Source organism: Apteryx mantelli, chromosome 4 (assembly GCF_036417845.1).
Source record: "Apteryx mantelli isolate bAptMan1 chromosome 4, bAptMan1.hap1, whole genome shotgun sequence".
Taxonomy (NCBI): Eukaryota; Metazoa; Chordata; class Aves; order Apterygiformes; family Apterygidae; genus Apteryx; species Apteryx mantelli.
The window spans coordinates 73,630,753-73,650,730 of record NC_089981.1 but is presented as its reverse complement, the minus strand read 5'-3'; the positions used below and the strand labels follow the sequence as shown (position 1 = coordinate 73,650,730).

The following is a 19,978-nucleotide window of genomic DNA, read 5'->3' as shown; positions in this document are numbered from 1 at the left end:
TCCGCAGCCTTACTGATTATACATTTGATAGCATGCATGTTAGGAGTAAAAATACAGGATGACAGGGTTAATGTTACATAAACTGTCATTGATGAAACTCTTTTTTACTGTTCATTTCTAAATCTAAACCAGCTGATTACCAGCCTAAGGAGAGATAGAAGTAAACAGAACCAAAAGTTCTGGGTTAGTGAGGACATACAGGAACCCTTGAATGAAGGATTGAGAGTTAGCCATACAGAGCCTTAGGTTGTAGCTTTACTGACCTTTCAGTTGTTTCCTTAATAAATTAGCTTCCATGAAAGCTTTTGCATCATCCTACAGGAGCATTAACAAACAAAATAAAAAGTACCTTTCAAAATTGTTACATCAAAACTGTTAAAAGTATTTTAATGAAAACATAAATAGTAGTGAGCAGAGTCTCTTCTTCAACTGCTTTTTAAAATTATGGACTAATCAATCATATGAAAGTTTTATTCCACATAATGTAATGACTTGAATCAAATGCTAAGGATTTGACTGCCTTTTTCTAATAAAATGCATCACCCTGAGAATTAAATGATTGAATAGTTCTTTAATCGAGGAAAATAAGAAAGGCTAAATAACTTGCACAGTTCATATAAAATTCATTAAATATTCAAGTTCAAATTTCAAGACTTAAAGAAACACGAAAAGTGTGTTTAAAATGTAGATCAGAAGTTGATAGTTCAACAGGAAAGGAAGAATGTGTGTGTATGTGAGTGCTTTTTTCCTTCCCTTTAAAATATTCAAAAGAATTTGAGAGGGTATCAAAATAACATCTGGATTATGACTTGATTAAAATAGGATTTGCTGTACAGAACTGTTCTAATGCTTTCTGCTGCCAAGGTTCAGGTCAATTTACCATAATAGGAATCATTTCTTATTCCAGATCTAGTCTGAATGTTGATTATTAATGCTGTAATTAATGACACTTAGACTGTATTTACTATTATTCTGAAGTCAGCAATAATTTTGTTTTACAAAGAGAATTTAATCCATCAGATTTCTTTAACTGAAATTGTCACATTTTATATACCTGGCTCTAAAAAAACCCCCAAAAAAACAAAAAGAAACAAACAAAAAAAAACCCTATACGTTTGCTGTGGATTGGTTGTAGTATATTAAGAAAGCTGAAAAGTAACCTTTTTGAGAACTAGAGGAAATATATAATGGGACAAGATCACATCAAATTGACTTGGTTCTTTGTATTTTAACCAATATTTTTATATAAATGTATGTCCAGAAGTTTATCAGAATGTTTTTCTTGAAGGTCAGCAACTGTAATTTGTATCGCCTTGGGAAAAAGAAAGGACTGCCTAGTCGTATGGTGGTATCAATTTTTGACCCCCCTGTCAATTGGCTTCCACCTGGTTACATAGTAAACCAGGACAAGAGCAACACTGATAAATGGGAGAAAGATGAAATGGTAAGATTTCATTTAACTATGTTGAGGAATAATTGTCTCCATGTATCAGTATATTCCAAAGACTGTGGTCTGTATTCTCTTTCCCCTACCTTCCCCTCCCTCCAAATATTTTGTTATATTTTCAGTCGAAAGAATAATTCTACATCTTTGTTTCCTTTCTTTGTAAAACTTCACTGTAACTTACAGAAAATGAGAGGAAAACTGATCCTGAATAGAACCCAAAGTAAGGAAACTTACTGAACATCATGCGGTAACGAATGTGTATGTATTAATAGAAGAGCAGAGAAGCAGCCTTTTTGCTTTTTGTTCTTACCAGATGAACTCATGAGAGCATGCTCTGAAATTTCTCTCAGAGTTTAAACTGAATTATAAATAGTATTTTTGGTGTAATGTGTGTATGCAGAAGACCCTTTCTGTGTCTGCCTTTCAGTCAACAGTGAATTCACCTTTGTAGAAGGTGAATTGAAACAGGAGTTGATATTTTCATAGTGCTTTGGCAGAATGAGGATTATAATTGTCTTGAGAAAATTCTGTCAGCTGTCAGCTAGGGCATGGGAATGATTGAGAGCTACTCCTCATCAAAAAAAAAAATACTGACATAGACGCCGTCATTGTCCGTCAGCAATAGCTTCACAATGACCAATCTTAATGAGAAGCTATTCAAATTATTTACTGTTTATACTTACTGTATGCTGAGAGTTAAAGTGAATGTTTAAGAAATATCACTGATCACAGCAGTCAATAACTTATTCTTTAAGTGTTTGAAAATGATTTGGTGTTTTCTGTTTGTGAGGTGTTTTTTGTTTTTTTGTTTTTTTTCCATTTTGCAATTATGAAGACCATGCTTAGATTGTGGAACCACCAGAGGGCACATGAGAAGACTGTTAGGTAGATGTACTGTGCAAATAAATGTTTATTGCAGAATAAAACAACCTGATTATTGTAGTTTTCTATTGTGCCAAGATTTAATTTCAAAGAGACTTACTGTTATACCTTTCTAAAAATAAAATAGCGCATTTGGGACAGGAGCTAGTCTTTGCTTTTAAAAAGCTTTCAGTTCTCCATAACTCTTCAATGGCTTGTTCTGCTTTGCTAGCCACAGTTTATTTGTAAATAAAATACACAATTCCAGTCCAAAATTCAGACAGTGATTTAACTAAGATGTGCTTTTTGTGCCAATTGACAATCCAGACGTTTTACCATCTCTCACATAAATTTCATTTTTAGTCCATGGGGTGATGGTCTATAGCTGGGGCTAGAAATCTCATAACTCTTTGAATTATTGCTAAAACATCCTAGAGAAATGTTGGTACATTTGGCATTATCAAGCATTAGGAACTTCCTGTTAATAAACTAGTCTGTTGATTTTATCAAATAGCTAATTTCAAAGAAGCATGAAAGAAACACTTAAATATATTTTATCTTCAGCTTGAAATGAAAGTGGCCATAACTTACTAAAAATCAAGCAGGTGTTCCTTAAGAAAAGCTTGTCTGTTTTGGGTTGCATTGTTGATTATTTCTGAACTTCTGTCTAATGATTTTAAAAAAACCAAACTGGCTTCTTTACTACAGCACATTCTTATTACTTTTTTTTTTTAATGCAAGAAATGATGTGCAGGTGATGTTAAGGTAGTTCACTTAGCTATGCTGTTAATTAATTTTAGTTAGGAAGCTTGTGAATGAAATTGTAGTGAAAATGAAATTTGTCAGTTAATTTTTTAAAAGTTTGCATAAACAGACACTGAAACTGAAATCTGTTTTTAAATTTTCCACGTGGACTTTGCTCATTCAGGGACTATATTTTCATTTCAATGACAGATGTAACAGTGGGGTATGATATGCAAAAATCAATACTTGCTTTAGTTGGGACTAGGTAAATTATCCTGCCTTGAGCATCATGCTGCCACCAATATCCAAAATAATTACTTTAAATCAAATTTTGCTATCTGTTACTGAACAGTTAAAGTTACAGAAATGGCCATTTTTTATGTGTCAGCTGGATAATTAATTAGCAGCAGAAAATCTTTTGGCAAGATGTGCTGGAACTATGGCTTTCTAGAGCCACCCTTTTTTCTCTCATTACTAAACCTGCTCCATTGTGATAAGGTTGTGATCTGTTTGACCCTTGGATGGTTTTGAGCACTGCTTGGTGTGCCTTAGCGCTGCCACACATCCACAGCTCTAAAGGGTCGTGCGTTTAGCCCAAAGGGAGAGGTCCCCAACATTAGCATCTGGTTCACAGATTCTCAGGATTAGATAGCTGAGACCTACAGTTTGACTTGCCTAGTTTGAGGGCAGATATAGACTATTTCACTTGATTCAAAATGGTGTTAGCTTTCGGGACCCAATCCAGAAAAGCACTTTGAATCCAATCTTACTCCTTTCAAATTCAGTGGCAGAATTCCCATTGATATCAGTGATGCAGGATTGAGCTTCTGAGTAGTCCTTTTGATGTAAGGAGGACTACTTGTGCATTTAGTTAATATGTCTAAGTGCTTTCCTGGATTGGGGCCATAGCAAATTGTACAGCATTGTATAGCTTGGGCATATCTGTGTTCAATTTATAATTTACTTCAGTCCCTATCAATTTGCTCCAGATGAGCAGGGAAGAGATATGAGATGTCATTACTTTGCTGTTGTAAGTATGTACGTATTAGAAAATCAGAGAAAACTTAAAGTTTTCTGTTAATTAGGTGAGGCTATAACTTTAAACTGAAGTTTAAATTATATTTCAGTATAACTGAAATAAAACAAATATGTACTTGTTTAAAGAGATAGGATTAATACTAGTTGCCTTTGCATTACATTATTCTACTTTATGACTTAATGTATACGTTAATACTTAGTAAAAATAAGTAACACCCCAATCTTACCAAAGTGTGTCGTAGTTTCTGCTCTTCCATTCTTAGACCTGCTCTATTCAAATCCTGGCAATATTATAAAATGTATGACGAACTGGAGGGATATCATGTCTGTTAAAATTAAGTTGTATTGTATTGTAACTTGTATTGTGGCTCTAATGTTGAACCAAAAATTGGTCTATATCTGATTTCTTCAAATAGCTAGATCACTTACTGAATCCCGACACATGCTATCCAGACTGTCACCCACATAAACATTAAATTCTTGCCAACTAATTGGTATTAGACTCCTGGTTTTGATCTGTAATATAAAAATTACCTACACTGATTCTCTAAACTTATTGTCTATTAGTTTGCCAAGTAGACTACAAACTATTTGTAACTAACTGTACTTGGCAATGTAGAGAAATATATTTTGCTGCTTTTGAGTGATAATTATAGAAGCACTAGGGTAAAGGAAGTTCTTACAGTTGTTTCACTTAGTGCATTTTCCATTTATGTGTCCCAAAACCAAGATTATGGTGACTGTTACTATAGTAAACCCTTGCAAACACCTTATTATTTAGAATGGAAGAATATAGAAAGAATTTTTTAAATTACCTTGATTAAACATTTGTAATAGCATTACTTTAGCAGCTAGAGAGAAAAATGCACCCAAATCTGTTTCTTTGTACTTCTCTAAATTTGTTAATTTAGAATTTTTTTCCTTAGTTTACCTTGGTGTGCAAGTATATATCATTTAATTGGTATATGCATAGGATGCAAATATAAGCATGAGTCTGTATTCCTGTGAAATGTAGCATGTGTTGTATGTAAAATATATACTACTTATTTTAGGTTAATAGTTAAGATTTTGTGTTCCAAGGCAATTATTTTAGTCTTAGAATGTTAATTAGACAATATAATTAGGAACATTGTTAATAGTTTTAAAAAAATGTTCAGGCTTATTATTAGCAGTTACTATCCACATCCTGCTCTTACGGCATTTCCTTAATCAAAGGTTATCATTTTCCTTGTTTGTACTGCATTTTGTGTGTGTGTATGTGTGTTCTTTCATAGACAAAGGAGAATTTGGCTAATGGTAAACTTGAAGATTATGATGATGAGGAGGAGGATGAAGACCTAATGTGGAGGTTACCCAAGGAAGAAGCAGACTTTGAAGATGATTTTTTGGAGTATGATCAGGAACATATCAAATTCATAGATAATATGTTAATGGGATCAGGGGCTTTTGTGAAGAAAATTTCTCTCTCGCCTTTTTCAACCACTGATTCGAACTATGAATGGAAAGCACCCAAAAAGTCCTCCCTGGGTAATGTTCAGTTTTCATCAGATTTTGATGATTTTGACTATAGCTCTTGGGATGCTATGTGCTATCTGGATCCTAGCAAGGCTGTTGAAGAGGATGATTTTGTAGTGGGCTTCTGGAACCCATCAGAAGAAAACTGTGGTGTTGATGCAGGAAAACAGTCTATCTCATATGACTTGCATACAGAACAGTGTATTGCTGACAAAAGCATTGCAGACTGTGTGGAAGCCTTGTTGGGCTGCTATCTGACCAGCTGTGGTGAAAGAGCTGCTCAGCTTTTCCTGTGTTCATTGGGGCTGAAGGTGCTCCCTGTAATTAAAAAGACTGATTGGGAAAGCACTTTGTGTGCTACTGGAGAGAACTGTAACAGTCAGCAGAAAAATCTTTCACCAAACTCTGTTTCTGCTTCTGTAGTTAGTTCAGAGCCTTCTCTGTATAAAGACCTGGAGTATGGCTGTTTGAAGATTCCACCAAGGTGTATGTTTGATCACCCAGATGCTGAAAAAACCCTGAATCATCTTATTTCTGGCTTTGAAAACTTTGAGAAGAAAATAAACTACAGTTTTAAGAACAAGGCTTATCTTCTTCAGGCATTTACTCATGCCTCTTACCATTATAATACCATAACTGGTAAGTTGTCTTAAAGAAACTATTTTTCCCTATATTATGAATAAAGGCAGTGTATGTTGTGTTCCCATACATAGTCCTTTTATGATATGCCTTGTTATTTTAACACATTAAGAAGTCAGTGCCCTCTGAATGCAAAAAGAATCTTAGAAAAGAATATCGTTACTGATTTAGAGGGGGATACTTATTGAAGCTGTATCTTGATATATGAATAATTCATATTTTGTCTTGATACAGATGTAAGACTTACTGAAGCTTAACCAAGCTTCAGGAAAGAGCACTTTTCATCTCTAACCCTCTATCACTAGTTGTATACAGCTGATGTGACATCTCCATTTAGCTGACATATATTCTTATGTAACTCTAAATTACAGTGTATTTCTAGAAGTGTAGCTGTCACATTTTGCAAATATATTTAGCAAAATTTTCCCATAATTTAATCCCAAATATTTTACTCTGACTGTACTTCTGAACAGTAAAATTAGACCATACAACATTTATTAGCCAAATAGTCTATGTAATAGCAAAATATAGAGACTTCAGTTTGAAGTTGTGAATTGGAGGTTTAATTTAAGTCCAAGTATATTATAGAGTAAATATTTAAAGTCAAAGCTGAAGCAGTTTACTAAGTCAGACTAAATATTAATTTCAGGTTAACTGCTTAATGCTTCTATACATGATCTCACAAAAGATTTGACACAAATGCACATTCCTAGGTTAGCAAATGTCTTCAATTATGTTTGCTTATTCTATTTAAATTATTAATTTAGTATTTGTTCTTTCTTAAGCTTTAAATATTTTCCTACAATAATATGCAATTAAAACCAAACCAAGGTAAAATTTCAGCCCTATTTGAAGTGAACAGCAAATTCCTGTGCAGTCAGCAGTCTGAATCTTTCCCCATACTGAATTGGTTCCGTATTCCAAGAAGTAAGAAATCTCTTCTTTAATTAAAAAAATAAGTCATTTTGAAATCTTAATACATTAAGAAACAGTTCTGACAAAACACTGAAACTATTTCTTTCATTTTTTTATTCGAGGTAGCATTACCTACTTACATATTTACTTTTTACAAATATTTCACAAAATCTATAGAAGGTAGATAATTCCTTTTTTATATAGATTAACAAATGAGAGCAGTAAGGTATAATATCTAGATAAAATTATGTTGTCAGCAGAAACTTTTGATTCCGGGTCCTTTTTTGTTTAACAAGGAAGACAATTTTGAGTTGCTGTTATAGGTACCTTTTTTCACAAGGAGCAGTGGTTGAGATCTAGCAGTATCTTAGGTTCAGCTACTATAAAAGCAGCTTCCTGCTAGCCATTTCACTATGCCATATTACTTTCATGGTAATTTTGTCTTCCTTCCTCTCCTCCCACCTATCCCTGTTTGCTTTTTTTTTTTTTTTTAGTTTTATTTATTTTCTAAAAATAGACCTCCATAACTCTCTAACCACTGTCAATTATCTGAACAGCAAAAGCTTCCCACTTTCAGTTTTCTTTTTAAAATAATCCATTCTGAATGGGATTCTTTGTTCAATGCACTTCAAGAAATCTGAATGTGTGGCAAATTGGATCAAAAAATCTCAGGTTTTATATTCCTTTTACTATATTGATTTCTTTATTCATTTTTGGATGTTTGGTTATCGTCTGTTTCAGATCAGCCTGGTAGAAGAATCTCTTGATTTTTATTTGTACATTTTATTTTCTCAGGACAATTTAAAGACCTTGAGCACAAGGGTTAATTCATTATGAACACAGGGTTTTTTTGCTAGCCTGACATAAATTAACATTTGGTTCAAAAGTGGCTTTATTACTAAATATAAATTTGGTTTGTATTTTTTTTGTAATCCACTAGAAATCTTTCTAAACATAAACTCAGAAAGATACCTGTTTTAAAACACACATTATTTTTTTTGACTCTTGGTAAGTCTGTGGTATTTACATGGCAGTGTACCAAACTTCCTATCCAGAAAGGCCTGGAAAGAATGCGTGCATTAAACTTAATTGTGTTGTTGTACATTCTTTTATTTCCAATGCTGTAAGATTGTTACCAGCGCTTAGAATTCCTGGGAGATGCAATTTTGGACTACCTCATAACCAAGCACCTTTATGAAGACCCACGGCAACACTCTCCAGGAGTTCTTACTGACCTACGATCTGCTCTAGTCAATAATACCATTTTTGCATCACTAGCTGTAAAGTATGACTACCACAAGTACTTCAAAGCTGTCTCTCCTGAACTGTTTCATGTTATTGATGACTTTGTACAGTTTCAAATGGAAAAGAATGAAATGCAAGGAATGGATTCTGAGGTTAGTGGTAGTAGAAAAAATGTGTTCGGTACCTGATTTGAAGTTTGTCATTGGATTTCTTACATGATGCACTTTTTTGTAGTGCTTTAGCCTTATGCACATAGCAGCCAAAGAAGCAGGTGGCTCCCGGTAATAAAGCACTAAATATGCAAAATAAAATACAATCTTCGGAAAGTTTAAAGTGAATAAAAACAGTCAAAGTAATTAAATTGAAACCAGGTTTGCCCTCCAGATTTTTTCTGTGACACCTGATTTCAGTCAGTATTTTACCTTAGTGTTGTTGGTTTTTCCCCACACGTTTTTCTTAGTTTTCGGCACTGATTGAATAAAAGCATTACTATACCATGAAAATAATTGTGGCAAAGAGGCACTAGGTCACATAATAGTGACATGGGATAGGACATCAGTGCAACACCATGAACAACACTATCTTGGCACAAAGCAGGGCTTATTTAATGTAGTACACTGTGACAGAGTTCTGTGCTGTTTTTATTCTGGATGATTTCTGCTAGCCAGGGAAACATTATGAGCATCTTTCAAACAAACCACTTGAAAAATAATTTAACTGAAAGCTTGAAAATAGAGATCATATCTGTGCTATGCAGGAAAGCTCATGATAACACTTATTTGCTGGAGAATGGACTAAAACCAACTCATTTAAATGAGCTGCTCAGAAAATGAAAGCAGGGGCCTTCTATGTCAAATTCTAACTAGGAAGAGATGGACTCACTGATTAATTATCCTTTTTTTAATGTTATATAGTAGATTTTTGTCTTAAAAACTGTGGTTTAATCTCTTAAGAAATAATCTGTGTGAGAATACTCTATCATTAAATAAACATGTTATCATCACCTTTAATAATTTCCTCTCTGATATGCAATTTAAAATCTTGGGAATCGGAAGACTTCAGTGTATGTATGTGTTTACAACCCTTGCATCTGTCACAGAGTGAAATCCATATGTTTTTTGGGAAGTTTCAGAAAACAGTGACTAAGAAATTTGTCATTGAAATTTAGATAGTATGAATTATTTTACATCAGAGGATCAAACTCTGTTATCCTTCTATTCTTCATGTTAGAATATTCTTCATGCTATAAGTAGAAAGACTAGAAACTAATTATAAGAGCTCATAGCAGTGATTTCTTACCTTTGTTCAGTTTCTGCTGTTATGCACAAAGATTGCCTCAAAACTTCACAAAAGTTGCAACCAAATTATAAGATAGCTGTTTCAAATAAAATTCTTGTTTCACTCTCCCTGTGCCTGCTCCCTATCTTGGTCTGGCACTGACTTACTGAAACTCTTATTTCATCACAGTTAATGCAAGAGTCTTTGTTTCAGCAGTTCATGCCAGCTAGACTGGTCTCCATGTGTGTCTCCACGTCATCTGCTTTTCTTTTTCAAATCTCACTCCTGAAACATCTGTTGTCCCTTGCTGTATAGCTCTTAAATAACAGAGGGAGAGAGAAATTAAGTACTGTATAACTCTAAAGTGCTTGAATATGCACTAAGAATGAAATACACTATTCAAAATATAGTTGAATTTGTTTCTTACCATCAAAATTCCTGTTTGGAGGGCATACAAACCAAGTGACTCCTTGTTTGATTTATTTTAGGTAGAAATACGGGGTGGAACTAGTTCATGATGTATTATGGTGACTATTAAAAAGACTGAAGACATAGCATAGACTTTTAAACCCTGAACTGGATTTCACCCAAATGGAGTGAGAGCCTGGCCACTGCAGGAAGAGAAAAGATAGGCAGATACTTGTTTCTGTTTCTGTGGAAGGGAGTAATGGTCTGACACTTCTTTTTGTTTTCAGATTGCTTTGTTTACACTTAGGTGGAAGTATATTATATGTATTTGAAATATATTTTAGTAATGGAGTAGATTGACACAAGACCTGTTGACATAGACTGAAAGTTTATAAGGGGAATAGACTATTGTCTAAAATTAACAGTATAGAAGAAAACTCTGCTTGCTACATTAAAAGTACCTAAGTGTGCCTATACAATACCATATTATCTCAGTCTGACATTGCTACTCATGGCTTATTTTACTAATACTTACCTTGTGCTTATCTTCTGGAGTAGAAGAGGCATGGAAAGGGTACGTCCTATTTTCTTCCAAAGCCTCCTTCTAGGAGTTGTTTAAAATATGAACTCTTTTTTTTTTCATTGTGAATGGCTTTCTAATATTAACTGGTAGAGCCAAGTCTGTTTCTTATTGGAAAAAAACAGACCTGTGGTGAAATCCTACAGAATTATTACAGGAGGAATTCACAAAGCATATAAGGTCTCTGTACACAATGGTGTTTGGGGAATTTTTTTCACATTTGAAAAATGATATATCCAACAACTTGGTTTCCTTGGGGAATAAAAGAATGATTTCACTTTGGAAAGTTGTCAATGAAAAACTTAAAGGAAGCAGCTCAGGATAGGGTGTAAGAGAACTTACATTTCTGAAGATCTTTGTTTTATTTTAAAAGGAGCAAATGTCTGTCTCTTCTCCTCCCCTCCTCTCTCCCCCCGCCCCGGCTTTTTGTAATTGCAAACAGCTCAGAAGATCTGAAGAAGATGAAGAAAAAGAAGAAGACATTGAAGTACCAAAGGCCATGGGGGATATATTCGAGTCCCTTGCTGGTGCCATTTATATGGACAGTGGAATGTCTTTGGAAATGGTTTGGCAAGTGTACTATCCAATGATGAGGCCACTAATAGGTATTGTCAGTTTTCTAGAAAAAAAATTTAGTAATTAAGTACCATATGCTATGCAGAGAACAAAAATCAATTTTATTTTTTTAATAGAAAAATTTTCTGCGAATGTGCCCCGTTCCCCAGTGCGAGAGCTGCTGGAGATGGAGCCAGAGACAGCCAAATTTAGGTAAGAATAAATTTTCTTTGGTACACAGTGCTATAAAACATTTTTAAGCTATGCTTTATGAACTGCTGAGGATTTTTAAATGTCATGAATGACTTTTAATTTCTTCTTCACTAAGCACTTAGGGTGATCTTTGTATTCACTGTTTGTTTTTTTTTCCTAGTTGTAACTTTCTGAGAAAAGTAATGATTTCTGTTTAGCTATACTGCTCTAACTGCTGTAGAAAAGAGAATGTAGGTCTCTTATTTCACATTAACTTGCCCAGGTAGCAAGTAATTTTTGTGTGTGTTTTTGCAGCCCTGCAGAAAGAACTTATGATGGAAAGGTCAGAGTAACAGTGGAAGTTGTAGGAAAGGGCAAGTTTAAAGGTGTTGGCAGAAGCTACAGGATTGCCAAATCTGCAGCTGCAAGAAGAGCACTACGAAGCCTCAAAGCAAATCAACCTCAGGTCCCAAACAGCTGAGACGCCTCTTAAAAATAAATAAAATGGGAGGGAAAAAACATACAAATAAAACAAATTTTTAAAAAAGTTGATGTTGAGAGGAACAAATTGAAGACAGAATTTAAAGTTTGTTTGATAACAGAATAGATAACAAAACATTTAACGTGTATAAAATTTTGGAACTAATTGTAGTTATAGTTTTTTGCGCAAACACAATCTTGTCTTCTTTCCTCACTTCTGCTTTGTTTAATCACAAGAGTGCTTTAATGATGACATTTAGCAAGTGTTCAGAATAATTGTTGTCAGGTCTTTGTTTTACTTTATTGTCAGTACAGCTTTGCTTAGTGTTAGAAGGCCAGGGAGCTTATGCCTAATGCAGTTGCTAGATTTATATATAGTAATCTTGAAATTCTTCAATCTGTGCACTAGTGCCAGTCATAAAGCAGTTGGTAAACTGTACTGGATGATTGGGTATAAGAAAGAATAAGTGTGCCAGTATTGTTCTTTTTTTTTTTTCCTCCATGTCATCTTTTTGCATTAAGATGATATTCCCAATCATTATTGCACTTATTTGTTTGGGACAGATTTTAATTGAAATGGCTGGCATACTGGTAGAATGAAATTTCAATTTCCTTATGCCACATAGTCTTGCATTTAAAAAAAAAAAAAAAGGTTCTTGCCTTAAAAATAAATAAACCCTCATTAATAATCTTTAATTTCTGATCTTTTTTGGAACAAACTATTTTACATTCCCGTCATTTTGTTATGCATTTTACAATGATACAGCTCTATATTTACAGTACAACTCATTACTATAGCTGTGACTTATTACAGGATTATAATAGAAGTTGTATTCATATATATGTAATTAGGTTATTTTTAACAATTCAGAGGAGGTGGTTAGTCTACAGATTTTTTTGGGTTTTTTTTACCATAAACAAAATATGGTCTTTGGCTAAAATTCCAATTTTACACAAACCTGCAAGCTAGATAGTTCCGATACTGGAGACATTAATGAATAATTGCACAGTACAAACTGTCACTAACAAAATAACCTTAGACATATCACACCTAAAATATGCTGCAGATTTTATAGTCAGTTGGTTATGTATTTAACAAATGGAGCACCTTTAGACCTAGAGATATTTCCATGTAAATTTCTTACTGTACTTTTCAGAGTTGCATGCATATTTCACCTACCAAAGCTGTGCTGTTAAATGCCATGAAAGTTGATGTTTGAGATAAAACTGCCGTACTTTTGATACATCTGTGATTTAGGTCCTTAATTTAGAGAAACTAGCTCATTGGTGTTTTGATCTACTTGGGGGTGGGGGGAAATCATACTTTTATTTTTTAGGCTTTGCCTATACTTCTTTAATTAGATTTTTGTAGGCACTCTTCACTTAAATACCTCAGTTCTCTTTTTTTCTTTTTCTTTTTCTTTCTTTTGTTGCATGCATTGTTTTTTTTTTTTTTCTGTTTTGGTGCTATGTTTATATATTATGCTTGAAATTTTAATTTTTTGCACTGTAACTATAATACCTCTTAATTTACCTTTTTAAAAAGCTGTGGGTCTCGTATTCCCACCAATATCAGTAGAGGTTTGCTGCAATTTTGCCCTGTTTAATTATGCTTGAAGTTTGAGAAAGCAGAGCAAGGTGTTTTAATGTTTTCCAGCACAATAGTTTGAACTTGATGCTGTGTCTTATGTATTAAATTACAAATAAATACTGTATTTCCTGCTTTTAAAACCCTATTCCTTTCCTCACAAATGCACACTAAAACAAAACAAAAACTGTCAGCTCTAGCTTTCTTAAAAAACAACAAGAAAATAAAAATGCCTTAGTGGCAAGGGGTAGGCATTAAGCTTTTCTGAAATACAGTTTTCAAAAGTTTATATATTTTCTATTTTAACCATTTTTTGTTTTGCGAATTGAGCAGTTTTTGTATTTGGAAACAGCATTATTATAGGAGTCAAACCAAGAAATCTAATACTAGCTTGTAAACAAATTCTAGCATTTCTTTGGTACTCAGTCATGAAAAAAATATGAGGAAAGGACAAGTCTTTATATGTACAAAACAAATGTAAATGAAATGAAACAGTAAAAACATACAGACTAAGTTTTCAAAGATTAATTGCTTTGAGTTAGTTGTTTAAAAATTGCTGATTTATGTTATAGCTATTTCTTCATGATAGGAGTGAAATTCTTAGGGAAAATACATGATCATTAATGTTAACAATCTGTCTTTCTGGCCAGAGATCAATTAGCAGATAAAATCAGACTAAGTCTTGCATAGTTTTAACTACATTATGAACAACTGTAAAATTTAAAAGTTACTCTTTTAACACCTAAAATTTCTTACTGATTGTTAGAAGGTTATAGATTCTCAGGGTTTTCAGGTAATGGTTAGGAGTAAAGTGCTGCAGAGTATTTTGATGCAAAGAAAACTAACTGAATTTGTTCTGTATTTCAGAATTGTTTAATGATCGCTTTGTTACTAGACAGAGCCTATGAATTGGAAATCTGAAATGTGTAGTGGCTGACTATAAAGTAGTTTCTGCTGCTGATGCGTTTTTAAATGTATTTTAAATGCCGCATTTTTTTCCAGTGTGACCTCATTGAAATACTTTGTATCCTTTGAGATAGAAAAGTCATATTAGTTTCCATGTTATGCATCTGTGTGTTTTACCCTTCAGTTGATATGATTTTGATATTGAACAATGTATGCTATTAAAGACCTAAATCTGATCATTTGAAGGTTGGGATAGAAATCACTTGACATGCTATAAGCACAAGTGTAAGTGAACTGTTGCAACCCATCTTCAAAAGCAACCACACAGGCTCCTCATAAGTAGTGTGGGGGTTAGTTGGCATGAACCTTGTTTTTTTTAATTTGTTTTTTTTTATCTTCTTAATCCTATTATACTGTACTTTAAACAGTCCTCCTAACTATGCTGCGTTTTTATTTTTATGGCTTTTTTTGCGCTGTTCTGTTCATGTAGCACAAATAAGCATTGCACTTGGTACCATGCTTTACCTCATTTCAAGGAAAAAAATGCTTAACAGAGAGGAAAAATGTGGTTTGGCCTTGCTGCTGTTTTGATTTACTGAATTTGAAAAAGAAAATTATAATGCCTGCAATGTGTCATTTACTTGCACAACTTAAATAGGTCATTTTTAATGTCTGTGGCATTTTTACTGTATGTGGAAAAATACAACAAAGATGTGTAACAAAACTCTTGATTGTATTTTTAAACTATTGTTTTTTTATGACATCATTTTTACTGTTATGTGAAGTAATTAAAATTAGAATGACCTCTGACACTCCTGTAATTATCTCTGAACAAACCAACATATTATGCATATAATGTAGTTTTTGCAAGAAGACAGCCTGTAGTAATTTGGTCAACCTCAACTAAATCTCCACTCATTCTGAATATTGAGTGCCCAGTAGTGACTTCTGAAGTGTTTGTTCAGCTTGATGCTGCTGAAGTTCATACCGAAAAAGCCTACTATTTTTTAGTCTCATTACACAATGGTGTGTTTTAACTGTAGAGTGCAGAATTTAACAAGAATCCAGACCAATTTCAGTGCTGGAGAGGAATATAATGCTGGCCCAGTGATGAGGTGCCAGATCCTCAGCTAGTGCAAATTGATGTTGTATCATTTTAATCTGTAGAAGTGAATTGATTTTACTTATCTGAAGATCTCATGCTTATGTATGTATGTTGCAGAGTTTGGGGTTTTTCGCCTTGTAAGTAAATAAAGAATCATCAACTGGAAAAATGTGGTTTTTATGTTGCTGCATACGACATAAGTATGTTACAAAGATTTTTTATTTTCTATATAAATGCATGTATTCCAGTCTCAGCAGCACGCATAATCTGAAAATGGCAAATAGGTTTGTGATCTGCTGTGATACTACACTTGCCTCTGTCTGACAGTGTTCCCTCAAAAAGCATTCTCATGGAAATCTCTATTTATTATATGAGTAAAGTGAGAAGGAATTTGAATTTTGGTACTTAATTACTGACATTGATCCTTTTTAAACTGCTCTAATTTTCAAGAAGTTAAAGTTAAATTTCTTTTCTTTCATATTAGGTTTAAAACTTTAAACACTACAGTTCATGACCATGAAATGTAATCTAAATATCAACTGTAACTCAATCTGAATTAAGTTAGCAAATATCTAGAGGTCATTGTAGTATACTCCACTAGCAGTTAAAATTAACTTCTGTCAAAGCTAACTACACTTTTTAAATAAATTTTATCTAATAAGTCCCTTGGGTTTCTTCGTTCTTTTTTTTGATTGACAACCACAGACTACTTTAATTGCTTTGTAGATGCGCTCAGAATTTACTGCAGCAGCAAGTTATAGAGAAAAAAGTGTTTGTGAACAAGAATTGGAAATTGCAGGCATTTTTATTGTAAATAGTTTGAAAAGATGGTTAAAATCAAGCAGAATGAATAACATTGTAGAATGAATAATGAATAATTTGATGGACAATAAAATACCTACCATCACATGCTGCAGCTGTCTTTAAGGGACATAAAATGTAATTCATTCATACTGTAATCATGCTGCAGAAGTTTGCAATCTGCACCTTATGGATCACAATTACCTTTAATAGTTTTTTGTAATAATTGTAGCTGAGTATATCTCCAATAAAGTTATGGTCTGTTCACCTTGTATTGTCTTTTTTCTTTTGTTTTTAGTTCCCATTAATCTTTTCAAAAATCTTTTGTAGTTTACAAGAATTTACTTTTCAGTCTTAATAACTAAAAAAATTATGAAAACATTATTTCTTAGCCTTGTTTAAATACAAGCCTACTTGTCTCCTTCCTCTGCTGAATGGACTCTCTTCATAGCTATGTAAAAATACTCTTAAGGGACACTCAGGTTAAAAATGGCATGCCTACTACAATTTGATCTCTGTGTTGACCATTATACCTGCAAAATGTCTGTTGAAGCTGGGAGGCCCCAGAGCACAAGGGTTCAGAAACACAGGTTTGATTGCACAATCGGCACATGTTTTTAAGAATAACCTCTATTAATCTTTGCTAATAGTCCCAAAATTAATAAAATTGTTTTTAATTACTTCTTTCCTTTTATGTTGGTATTTTGCTTATCCTGAATATTAAAAACGTTTCTACAGTTTTCTGACTTTTGCACCAATGTCAATGTTTCTTCTAGAAAAACTTCCCAATAAAATGTGTTTCTTGGTATCTGCAATGGGCATTTCCTACTACTCCACATTTTCTCTTAGATTATAGAGAAAAGCCTTGTGAGCTGCTAATAGGTGTGGTGTTGCCTTTTTCTGGGATCTGGAAGAGGGCCCAATTGCCCAAGACTTGCAACAGCATTAGTTTGTTCTTTGTCTCAGCTGTAGTGAAGCAAACAAGTCTCAGCTGAGAATCCTGAGGAAAGCTTATGGGCTTTTTTGCTTGTTTGTTTTATTGGCTTTCTAGCTTTTTTTCCCTCTAGTTTCCACTTTGGCACTGCTGCTGATAGGTAAGGCCCTTTAAGCTCTGGTATGTAGGCTAGTAAGCTGTAGTAAGGAATGAGGGCACTGCTCCCCATGTTCTAATAAGCTGGTCAAACCAGTAAACTCTATTCACAAAAATTTCTGCAAGAAAGCGTGCCTGAAAATAAAGAACAATTGAAAATATAATTGTCATTATAATCTTCATGTTCATTCTGCAGGAGTAAGATGTGGGGTTGCCATCCAAACTTGAGTCTCAAAGGAAGTCATCCACCCCATTCTGGGTAGTAATATGAAGCATCCAAAGATCTCCAGAAAGTCAAAGTGTGAAAACAATAGAATATTTCTGCCTCAAACAGAGCTGACGGTATTGTTTTGCCAATATGAGAGCATCCAAGTAACTCTCAGACTCAAGACAGTCACAAAATATCACTACGGTATGCAAATCTAAAGATTGGCCATTTTTAAATCTGACAAATGGAGACGCTGCTCTTCTCTAGTCAGTTCTCTGGAAAAGTTAACCTTTTGGGTACTAGAGCTAACATCAAGATAAAAACATGAAAGATAGTTACATCCTGACAAACCTTAGTGGCTGATCTGTAGGAACTGAAAAAAAAAATGCCTCTGCATCTATCTAAAAGAGTTTACAGATACTGGTTCCTCGTGCTCCTTAATACAGGAATGCATGTGTTTTATAATTATATCAATAGAGCTAGGATAGGTATTTGGTTAGCTGCTATTCTTAAATAAAACTATACAGAAAAAGGAATTTGAGTAAAAACTGAGAGGAGTAAGTTCTTGAATAAGCTTCTCCTGAAAAGAGGTAGAAAGTAATAGTAACTTTGAGTCCAGAAACATAGAGGAGCAGAGCTGGTGTTTGGCTGGGCTTCCTCTAACTCTTTTGCTAGGGTCCAAGTGCAGGATCTGTTCCTTAGAGGAAATCTCAGTGTTAATGGATGCAGATAATATTGACATGTGAGTTATTTTTCTCGTAACTATGACTATGTCCATCCTTACTGTAGAATACGAACAATACTTCCCTTCCGGTGAGTAAAATAACCAAGGACCTTCCATGTGTTATGAAAACACTGTATTTTACTTTGTAGTTAAACCATCTTCCACTTACCTGGTTTATACTCTTTTTTTTTTATTTTTTTTTTTTTTTATTGGAAGCCCCTTGCTAACTCTTAAATTGAAGTAATTTTCCTCTATTGACTTGAAAATTTTTGAAAACAGTCCAGCTCCCACTGAAGTCACTGAGAAGACATCCACTTGGGCTCTGTAATTTCTGTGCATTTTGGCTTAATACAAAAGTCCTTCAGATATAATAAATGTAAATTCCAAATTTTAAGTAAAAGTTAAGCAATATGCAAAGGCAACCTGTCATGTTTTGCTTTTATTTTTCAGGCCCTTAAATTCAAAGGGTGTCATGTTAGCCAGCTGTCATCTTTTGAGATAACCTTTTTATTTTGGTGAATATCTATCCATTTGTTCCATTTTTCTTGTGCCAGGTGGAAGAGATTTAGAGGTGAGGAACACAGCCCATCTTCCTCAGAGCTTTTATTAACACCTATGATTTTTCAGCTAACTTCAGGTGTGCACACTGCCGAGAGCTACATTTGGGTTAACTCCCCCCTCTTTTTTCTGTTGTCAGTGAAGACATTTCAGCACCTGCAGGGCATCATTCAGTTTACCTTAATGGCCATTTTAAAATTAGGTGAGTTGAATGAGAGAGGGGCCCCTTCCTCCCCACTCAGGGACTGGTTCTCACCTGAGCAGATGAATCCCAACTTGTAGCTAAATGCTGAAAATATTCCACTCAGGAAAAGTGATGGGGCAAGGAGGAGAAGACATTTCTGCTAGCTGCAATATGGCCAGTGAGACACTAGCTACTCCAGGTGGGATCACACCTATCTCTTGCCAAGGTAAGGATGATACCCCCTCTGGTCCACTGCCACTCGGCCTAAAGCAGGGGGGTGAGTATGAACCATTGCAGCTATTCCAGTGTTTGTAATAAACTGATGCTAAGTTTGTGGACTTCACTTACCTAGCTCTGAAGCACTGAGTTATCTGAAGGGAGTACAACATCATCAGTCCAGTCCCCAACTGGACTTTCCTTTAAGAAAGTAGCTTTCATGTGCATAATTTGGTGCTGCTGTGCTGGCAATTTTAGGGTACGGGTTTTGCCTTTGTTTTCTAAATGAGAATCTGCGCAACATAGGCAGAGGAACAGTTTTGGTTATTAGGAGCAGCCTTAGCTTACAGCTACTAATATTAAACACAAGCATCAGTGAAGATAGATGCTGTTATGTATAGGTATATGCTTTCACATTCTTATGCCACAGATATCTGTGCCAGTCATTTTTGCTTCCATGCTGTTCAGTCTCCAGTAATTTGAATTTAGGCAAAATCCTGTTTTCAGAACAAAACTCTCCCTGAATTCAGTAGAACCTCAGCGTCTTGACTGCTAAGATCTGCCCTATCCTCACACACCCATAGTAATCAATAGTATTTTTGAAGCACAAATTTTAAGTTAAGAAATTACTGTTTTCGGGGTGATTTTAACTGGAATAGCAGGGAAGTACATTCCTGCCAGCAACACTCATCACCTTTCTC

At 34.3% G+C, this 19,978-nt stretch overlaps 1 protein-coding gene across 1 annotated transcript in view; it reads left to right on the top strand.

The window, feature by feature from the left end:
- The window catches only part of DICER1 (dicer 1, ribonuclease III), a 72,734-nt gene extending 56,165 nt beyond the window's left edge, over window positions 1–16,569 (top strand). Inside the window, exons 24-29 of the mRNA XM_067294923.1 lie at window positions 1,289–1,444; window positions 5,365–6,244; window positions 8,288–8,556; window positions 11,113–11,275; window positions 11,363–11,438; window positions 11,733–16,569. Coding sequence (XP_067151024.1) covers window positions 1,289–1,444; window positions 5,365–6,244; window positions 8,288–8,556; window positions 11,113–11,275; window positions 11,363–11,438; window positions 11,733–11,898 — 1,710 coding nt within the window. The 3' untranslated portion in view covers window positions 11,899–16,569. The remainder of the gene's footprint in view (window positions 1–1,288; window positions 1,445–5,364; window positions 6,245–8,287; window positions 8,557–11,112; window positions 11,276–11,362; window positions 11,439–11,732) is intronic.
- Window positions 16,570–19,978: the final 3,409 nt, after the last annotated feature.